General features: G+C 37.6%; 1 protein-coding gene and 1 long non-coding RNA gene across 2 annotated transcripts; one reads left to right on the forward strand and one right to left on the reverse strand.

Annotated features, from left to right (window-relative positions):
• Window positions 1-1,735: 1,735 nt before the first annotated feature.
• On the reverse strand, window positions 1,736-6,393 carry tbxta (T-box transcription factor Ta). Its single transcript, XM_027020720.3, has 8 exons — window positions 4,655-6,393; window positions 4,040-4,304; window positions 3,770-3,904; window positions 3,630-3,691; window positions 3,442-3,503; window positions 3,126-3,299; window positions 2,811-2,934; window positions 1,736-2,553 (listed from the first exon to the last, which is right to left on the reverse strand). Exons 1-8 carry the CDS (start codon window positions 4,837-4,839, stop codon window positions 2,289-2,291), a joined length of 1,272 nt encoding a protein of 423 aa, XP_026876521.1. The 5' UTR covers window positions 4,840-6,393; the 3' UTR covers window positions 1,736-2,288.
• On the forward strand, window positions 3,259-8,223 carry LOC145658660 (uncharacterized). Its single transcript, XR_014124354.1, has 3 exons — window positions 3,259-3,398; window positions 3,786-3,919; window positions 6,387-8,223. It is a non-coding gene; the product is annotated as an uncharacterized LOC145658660 (long non-coding RNA).
• Window positions 8,224-9,202: the final 979 nt, after the last annotated feature.

Raw genomic sequence — 9,202 nt, forward strand, 5'->3', positions numbered from 1 at the left:
TATAACTTTTGGGAGTTTGAAGAGGAAGAACGTTTGAACCTTGGTTAACAAATTTTATTATATTACAAACTTACCAAATACACTCAGTAATGCATTTTTTTTCAGTACTTTCTAATTACTCTTTCACCCAACTTCAGCTTTTAGCTAAGACGCATTTCCTGAAATAATGCATCATATTTCCTGAAGCTGTAAAAACCTTGTTCTGAAAAAGCACTGCATTTGATTCTTTGTGGTAAAAGGTTTTATAGTAGCACTATAAATTGATCTCTCAAGTCTGTGTATTGCTTGGTCTTTGTGTGGCATTTGAAAACAAAGTCTGATTTAGATGGAAGATAATATGCCTTTGGAACGATGATTCTGTGCTGGAATTCTGTGTGGGTTCTTTACAAATTAGTGTGTATTTTTGGGTTTGTGTTTATAGTTTTGAGAAAATGGTAGTGTTTCATTAAAGCATTTGAGAAAAATTGTGAGTACCTAAAAATACATTTTTAAATACATAAATATGAATATTTTACATTTATGGCACTTAGCTGACATCATTAAGCTGAATGTTTTACATATCTTTAACAGATACCTACTTAAAGTGATGAAAACAAATGTATTTTAATTAAACATGTATTTTAATTAACAGCCTATTAAATTGGAAAATAAAATTTTTACCTAAAGTAAACTAAAACAAATTTAAAATGGATGTATCTTGTGATACTTTTTACATTAAATTCAAATCCGTTATTAAAATCAGGCCTAGTTTTTAATGGACAGAGCAATTCAATTTTACAATAAGTATATTAATACATATTATTTAATATTTATAAATATAAATAACGTAATAATAAATAAGGACGTTATTACACTTAAAGTATCCACAAACATACTCCTAGAATGAACAGGCATATGAGTTTGACCTAAATATTGTCTCAGGAACATCCCTCTTCAGCACTAGTCTGCCAACATCAAGGAGCTCAACTTTTATAGCATTTAGCTGACCCCTTCATCCAAAGCAACTTACAGTTATAAGTACAGTTTGAGCAATTGAAGGTTAAGGCCAACAGTGACAACTTTACAGTTGTTGGGCTTGAACTGGCAACATTCTGATTACTGGTTGAGTAACTTAATATTGTTGACAGATTTTTATTTCCCACCTAATTCAACAAGTCTTTTCAGCGAATAAAGATTAAAAGCAAATCCTCTCCATTATACTAAGTTGAAGTATCTGAATAGCTAAGTATAACTTAAAAAACACCTAATGTATCAAAACTAATGACTGCAGAATTAAATCCTAATGTAAAAGTAATAATTTTTGTTATATTAGTACGAGTCATTTTAGCTTTTCAATGTTTTACCTTTCCAGAGTCAAATTGCTTTACCTGATGGTTTCATTCTTTTTAACAATTTATTTTATTTGACTTTTACACATTACACTTGCACAGTACTAACACACAATTAAAGAGGCTAAATGTAACTATTTATTACCCATCACATTAGGATTGCTTAGTGGTCAGAAATGTTAGGAAACAAACTCTCAATGCCAGATTCTCACAGCAAGTGAAAAAGTAAATATAGCAAGTGAAAGTAATACATTTTAATTTTATGTCTGTATATGTCTACATATATTTTTCATGGGCAAGAAACAATAAACCTAAAACATTTTTGACAAAGAAAATTAATTTATTATTAAAATGACATAAATAAAGTTCACAAAACATACAAATAGATAGATAGGTATGTACATGGAACTTGTGTGGGCAAATTACAAGGTACAGGACTTCCCATATTGCCATATTAACTGTGGAGAGGATACAAGGCACTTGTAGTTTTTTTTTCAAGCAGACACGTTTCTGAAGATTAATATTTTATACGACCAACAGCGAGAATGAACGTTAACTTAAATTTATTTACACACATTTACATTTATTCAGGCAACAACAACCTTTGATCTTATTAATTAGTTACATATTGGCCCCATAAGTTATTTTTGGCTTTCATCTATGTAAGATATGGGCAAATGCAAGGTCAGATGATTGCCTATCACCATTTAAAACATTTGTTCTTCCTCTCTAAAATTCTAAAGGATCTTAACCAGACTCTACCTAGAAGTCTTTGCCTAGGCCTTCTCGTTTCCTTTCTTCTGGAGCATTAGTCAGAACAGTCTTTTCTACCACATTCAGGGATCTGAATCTTAGACCATGGTTCTCAATGTACCATTAGCCATGTACTGGATCTTCAGAACAGCAGGATGAAGCTTCCTGGCTCTCCAATGGTTGAGGGATGGCTGGCGTATTCAGTTCTCAATAGCTCTGTGCCACAGGTGCCCAGGAAGCTGTAAGCCTAGCAATGGAGCTCTCGAACTGGGCATCGCCCACTCCCACCTCGCCTAGACCTGGGTCGTACATGGACGAGGGAGAAGAGACGGGCAGAGAGGAGGTCAGACCTGAGTAGGAGACTGAGGAGCCACGCAGAAACTGGGAGGTTAGACCCCCAGCGATTGAACCTGAAGTTGATCCGGAGGGGGTGAGAGTCGTCCCGGCAACAGACCACAGGCTGGGGTACTGGCTGTGGACACAGACATGAAAGGAAAGGTTAATGAGGTAATCTTTGACTGATTTGTCAGTATAAAAGTGAAATAAAAAAAATTAAAGTGAACATGAAAAAGTGAATTAACTAAGATTAAATTAATTGCTAGATTTGAAAGGTTTGTCTGTATGGATGTGTATGTCTATATGAATGTGTGTGTGTGTGTGTGTGTGTTTGTTTGTTTGCATATGTATGTATGTATGCGCGTGCGTGCGTGCGAGTATGTGTCCACTGACCTGGTATTAGAGGTGGAGTTAGTAGTGTGAGCAAGGGTGCCCATTCCACTAGAGTTGGGGATTTGAAGGGCTGACCAGCTGTCATGGGTAGGAATAGTTCCTGAAGAATTATCCATGTAGTTGTCTAAATGAATAAATTAATGAATACATGAATAAATAAGCAATTGTACAATAATAAAAAAGTTCATTATTATTCAATTTACTTCTTATCTTACATGTAACAACAAGCAGTTCAGTATATTCAGAGTGCTGAAAATATCCAGATTAGAGTGATAATACAAATCCCCTGTGGGGATGTCATGCCAGAGCTCTTACTGGTGTTAGTGCTCCGATGAGGGTAGTGGCTGGGGTAAGGGGACGCCCGGTGACCCCGTAGCCCAGAATAGCGCTCGCAGTACGGGCTGGAAGAGTGTGCCGGGGTGCCACTAAACTGTGGAGGGCTGCTGCTGGGGCAGATGGGGCCGTTGTTGGGCAGGAACCAGCCGCCGACTGCAAGGACAGGAAGAGAGTAATGAGGAGCTGGTTTACAGCCCATGAAGACTGCAGCAAGAACAAAACACTTCTTGGGCTCATGGAGTCCATACTGAGGTGATTCCAGTGGCTAGAGTTAAGTGAACACAAGGCTGCTTACGTTGTGAGTATGCAGACTGCTGATTGTCACTGCTGTGATCTTGAGCTTCCTTGTGGTCACTCCTGAAATAGTGTTACACCTCGTTAAATCCTGAATTTAAATCCTAAATTATATCTTCTAGTATACAGTTAATATACTGCAGTAAGTTAAGCAAATTAATTTATAATATCTTTTTTTCCCCCTCATACCTCTCTTTAGCATCCAGGAAAGCTTTAGCAAAGGGGTTGTGTTTAATTTTCAGGGCTGTGATCTAAAGAAGAAGTAGAGACGTTTGTTTACATATTTTTACCATTTCTGCATAAGAGTGTAAGCAGTGAATGACTCTTACTTCCTCATTTTGGTAGGCAGTGACTGCTATGAACTGAGTCTCTGGGAAAGACTGGCTGCTGATCATCTTCTGAATGCCACCAACTTTCACAATGTGTATCCTGGGCTCATACTTGTGCAAGGAGTTCAACATAATCTGCACAAAGAAAATGTAACTTTATGTATAATGAAAAAATATTTATAGGACTTTTAACTTACATTTTTGTAATGATTTCATCTGTGTTTATTCATTAGGCCTGTGTGATTAGGAATTCTAACAATCCAGCCTTACCTGTCCTCCACCATTAAGTTTGTTAGAAAGTTTGACTTTGCTAAAGGAGACGGGCGCTTTCATCCAATGAGCGCCGAAATTTGGCGAGTCCGGGTGGATGTAGACGCAGCTCGGGCTCTGGGGTTCCGGCTTGCCCCCCGGAACCCACTCGCCGTTCACGTACTTCCAACGGTTGTTGTCTGCCGCCACAAAGTCCAGGAGAACAGAATACATGGCGTTTGGGTCCAGGCCGGTAACACTTGCTCTAAGCACGGGGAACATCCGTCTAGAAACAAAAATAATAATGACAAACAATTTATTCAAATGTTTTTAAATATTGACATTACAAAATGTATCAAGTGAAAAAAAAGTTAGCAAAATTTACATGTTGGTGCTAGTTGTGCTAAACGTATACAGCATATAGTGCTAGTGCATATAGTTTTATCTTGTTTTGAAATCACATTACAAACTAACCTAAAACAAAAATCATCATAAATCATTGCCTAGGTTATATCCTACTCTGTTTCTACTCCAGTTACCAAACGCAGTCGTTGTCTAATATTTCAAAAATGAGAGCGTTGAGAGCTTTTAGCCTGTAGAGCTGAGAGCCAAGACAGGCTCATTTCAACAACCTACCTCCCCGTCTTCGTGACGATCATTTCATTTGTTAACTCTTTAAATTTGTTCCATAACTCCGCATCCTCTAGCGTTAGTTTAATATCCCGCTCGGAGGCATCCCCTTTCTCGCTGCCTTTCTGAAACTCGCTCTCCACTGCGCTAAGGAGATGCTCCAGGCGCTGATCGGGATTGCTCGAAGTCATATTTTCCAGAAATGTCCCGGTACAAATCCGATCGTGATATTGCTGGGCCGGCAGTGTGGTCCAAACTCCAGTGTGGTCCACTTGCTTTGACGGGGCACAACGTTCTGTCTTATTTACGTGACTGTCGGGTTTTTAAAAGGCGAACAAGGACCGCATGCTGCTATGGGCGTTACCGAAGGGTAAGACCAGGCCCATGGCGACCTAATGGGCCCCCATTATTTGGTGCAACTTAATAAATGAAGGAAAGGTTGCCACGACTAAAGGTTCAGTAGCTGTATATGAATGAAGCAAAAACGCTGAACATTGATATAATAATAATAATAATGATAATAATGATAATAATAATAATAACATAAAGGATTATATAGGCCTGTAGGCCTGTACATCAAACACATCTTTACTATAGATTTAGCCTATAAAACCATCAGTCTGCAAAACGTAGTCTATACTTTATTCATTTTTCAGTTTATAAGCTACGAAATTAGGCTGTGGACTGTGAAAGATTAGCTACTAGCTACGATGTAAAAAGTGTTTATTTTCGTGCTATTTTTCCAAGGAGAATTTTACATTAAAAAGTTAATATATTATTTAGGCTAAATGAGCAAAAGTCTTTTTTCATACTTGAAAAGGCTCAGCTTTCTTAAAAACAAAAGGAAGAGAACGTCCGTGTCCCCATTGTCTTTGAACTCTGTTGTATATTTGTGAGTGATGTTAATCTTTTGTTGTCCCAAATACACACGCGAGAATTCTTGTGTTTACTACGGACGGACCATTAAGTAGCGGCGGGCGAGTACTGTATTCCTGTACTCGCCGAAGTGTGGATGGCTACGAGGTGATAGGTGCATTTCCTTAATGGGGCCGCCTGACGAGCGTTTAGCCTACCTGGGCATAAGTTATTAGAGATCAGGCCGAGCCAATTTAATAAAAGCCCCAGCAAAGCATCAGTTTAAACTAAGATGCTTTATTGCTGTTTGTTTAAGTAATGTATTAGATACTAGTGACTTAAACTAAAACTAACAATTTTGGATATCTTGGAAGTTTTAGTAAATTGAAAATGAAACAGAGCTTAATAGTTTTACCTTAAAAAAAATAAATCCGATTTTATTTAAAAAAATTAAAAAAAAGGTTAATTGGGCCCTTTTTATTTACAGAAATACCAAGCAAGCAGATGAAGTGTGAGTGTTAGCATTTTCCCCCTTGAATTTTTAGTTATATTCTGCACAGTTAACCTATGTGACAACTGACCTTAAATTAGCTTATACTCTATAACCTAAAAATATTTAAAAATTGTAGGGAAGGAGGTACCCCACCAACACACACACACCTACACCCCCACCCCCATCTCCTGATGGACACTGTATTGAATGGAGAATGGAGGGGTCTGAGAAGGGTTCTGTGGAGTGTGACTCCTTTACTACACTACTTCCTTCTGCACTCCACAGAGGCCATAAATGCAAAGAGCTCCCTCACACCTTTCCATCCCACGCATTCAGCTAACTGAGTCGATCTTTTGTCTTTTGTGTTTGCTTCACACCCACCATGTCCAGTATGCTCACCTATGGTCGGAGTTCGTGCGACAACCCCCAGGAAAGGCCTCTATCACTATCCCAGGCATTACCTGCTGTTACAAAGACAGAAAGCACAAAAACTTTGAAAACATATGTAGATTAATATGACTGAGACTGGTAACTGAAATGACAGCATCTTAAAGGGATTGATGGATTTAAAGGGTTTACTGTGTCTCTTTTAGCCCGGATCCAGATTTTTAATAAATTTGGTTGGTCTGATGATAATGATCCAGTTATTTACCAAACTTTAGTATCTTCATCTGTGAAAATCACATTTAATAAATTTAAACGATGTCATTTTGTAGCTGCCACTCACTTGGTTCAATTTTATGCTATGTAGAACTAATATTTAATATTTTATATTTATGCTTTATAATAAGGACGGTTTAGCTCAACTGGCAGACTACTATAAATGATGGTGTGAATCTGCCCACTCTGCAAAATTTCTAAGTATGCATTGGTGTCTGCTTTAGTTAGAATCCCAAACTTGTTTTGTGTGACTTGCGCAGACTGTATAATGTTGCATATATGCTGTGCTGGCCTGAGTGCAGTGGGAAGGAGAGGGCACGCAACCCTCTGTGTCCGTAGGGTTAAGAGATGCCGGTTCTCCCTGGCATAAGCACACTCTCACCTGGGTGAGAAATATTACAGAGGCCTGGTGCTCCACAAAGGAGCAGTTATAAGGGACGATGCATATTTTCCACCGTCCTCTCCTTGCCGGCCTAAATAAGTAAACAAGGGAGGTGGATGAGTCAGGCATGGGAAAAGGAGACACACATGCACACATATTGCACACAACAACCCACAAACACACACACATACACATACAGAAAGACACCGACCACAAGCATCTTTATCCAAAAGTTCAGTATAAAGAGCAATTTTACAGCTGTCTGGATTGATCAGAATGTTTCATGTATATTGACTTTTTTTGATAGACATCATTGCTTTCTTGATGACAAGAAAATCATTTGTCCTGTATAGTCTTGCAGCTGTTTGGACCATTAGACTGTGCTGAGAGTGTTTTTGAAGCATCATTTTAGATTGAATGTGTTTCTCTTCTTTGTATCCTTTTCACTAAGACACTTTTCCCAGTTGAATTGTTTATTGTGGTTTCAGATTGTTTTCCTATTGTTTGAAAACTGGTTCTGGTTGAACTGGTTGCATTGTATTTTAATGTTTCTTTATGACTGAAAGAAAAGGTGGTACGTAAGAGGAGAGGACGAACCTGTATATAGTCTGTGTCATTTTACTGTATCTCCCCTTACACACACACAAAAACACCCTCACTCATTTGCTCACTCACGCAGACTACCCCGGCAGATGTGGATTGAACTCAGAGATGCGTCTGTCACTTTTGCGTTTCCACTTCAAGTTCAGGAAATCTAAACTTTCCTCTCCTAATCACCCTGTGCTTTCAAAGGGATAAAAAGAATTAGCAGGGTGGGTGATTGTTCCCTCCACCCCCCTTCTCTGCCCCTGTCCTCTACAATAGTGCCACAGCCTTTGGGATGCTAACGAGGGGAACTGTGGCTCTCACTTCGAGTGTTATGATCAAATTTATCCTGAAGAGTGAGGGCCCAGCAGAAAGAAAAAAAAGAGGACATAACTATAATACTATAGTAATATATAGTACTATAGTATACTATAGTCTTACTATATTTCAGTACGGATGAAACATTTGTCATTACTTTTTTGCAAGAGTAATTTTTAATAAATGCATATCCATGAAATCAGTCAAACAATATATGTGTCATGAGGCAAATGTAATACTCATGGGTCACTTTATTTAAATAAAATAGTTCTTTGATCCTAATATTGGGGGAATTAAACCCACTGTCATACATACAGCTTCGTTGATCTCACTCTCATGGTAAAGGTGTTAGGAGAGGCCAGGTCAGACAGAGAGGATCACAACAAGATGATTTACAGTTGTTCCAAATTTAGGTTGCCCAGCAACAGAAGCACAGGATAAAGTAATTATTCTGACAGGCCAGAAGGGCTTATAGCATGCGCCTGAGACAACAGTATAAATGCACAAGTAAAAATTGTGTTGTAAAAATTGAAAAGAAGTTTGAAATGCTTGTTTTTAATGTAAAAAAAAGAAAAAATGTGGGAAAAAAACATTAGTTAATAAGCTCTTTAAAAAAAAAAAAAAACACATATTAAAATGTTTAGGGATGTGTTTTGCAAATTAATTGTACATAGAGAACCTCTAAATGGTTCTCTAAACCAAACCCTAAAAGAGGGATTTTATATATACTAACATCCAAATCTCTGCTGCACACCCCTGCCACTTCCAATTTAAAAATTACAAAGAATATGTAAAATATGTTATTGCTGAATGTATTTTATTCATATATGTTTTATCAGGGTTTTTTTTTTTAACAAAAACGAAAGTTTGCATGCATTAATAAAGAAAGTGTCCGGATCATGTGGATTTAACATGCATACATGAATAAATATCCAATGAATTAAATACGGTGATAATAGAATGTGTTAACCTGAGGATGAAACGTTCTCCTGGAGATCCACTTGTGTGTGTCCTTTTGCAGGTTTTGTGTTTTGTGGTGTAAATATGTACAGCTGAGGTCAGCACTCACCATTGTGTGAAAAAACATGATTAAAACCCCTTCCCTATAGTCACCAGCTGTACCATCAAAGCACACGTGCTAACCTGTTCCAACATATCTAACACATAAGGACTGTTTTCAGCAGTCACATCTATTGGAACATTTAGGAGTTAATTTTTAAAAAAAGGAAATTATTATTTATACATGTATAATTACAAAAAT

The sequence above is a fragment of the Electrophorus electricus genome, chromosome 6 (assembly GCF_041902795.1).
Source record: "Electrophorus electricus isolate QZ-2024a chromosome 6, ASM4190279v1, whole genome shotgun sequence".
NCBI classification, from domain to species: Eukaryota; Metazoa; Chordata; class Actinopteri; order Gymnotiformes; family Gymnotidae; genus Electrophorus; species Electrophorus electricus.

Coding starts and splice junctions, on each gene's coding strand:
- tbxta (XM_027020720.3), bottom strand. CDS start 4,839: ATGACTTCGAGCAATCCCGATCAGCGCCTGGAGCATCTCCTTAGCGCA. Junction 3,692..3,769: donor CTGCCTACCAAAATGAGGAA/GTAAGAGTCATT, acceptor CTTCTTCTTTAG/ATCACAGCCCTGAAAATTAA. Junction 3,504..3,629: donor TTCCTGGATGCTAAAGAGAG/GTATGAGGGGGA, acceptor ACACTATTTCAG/GAGTGACCACAAGGAAGCTC.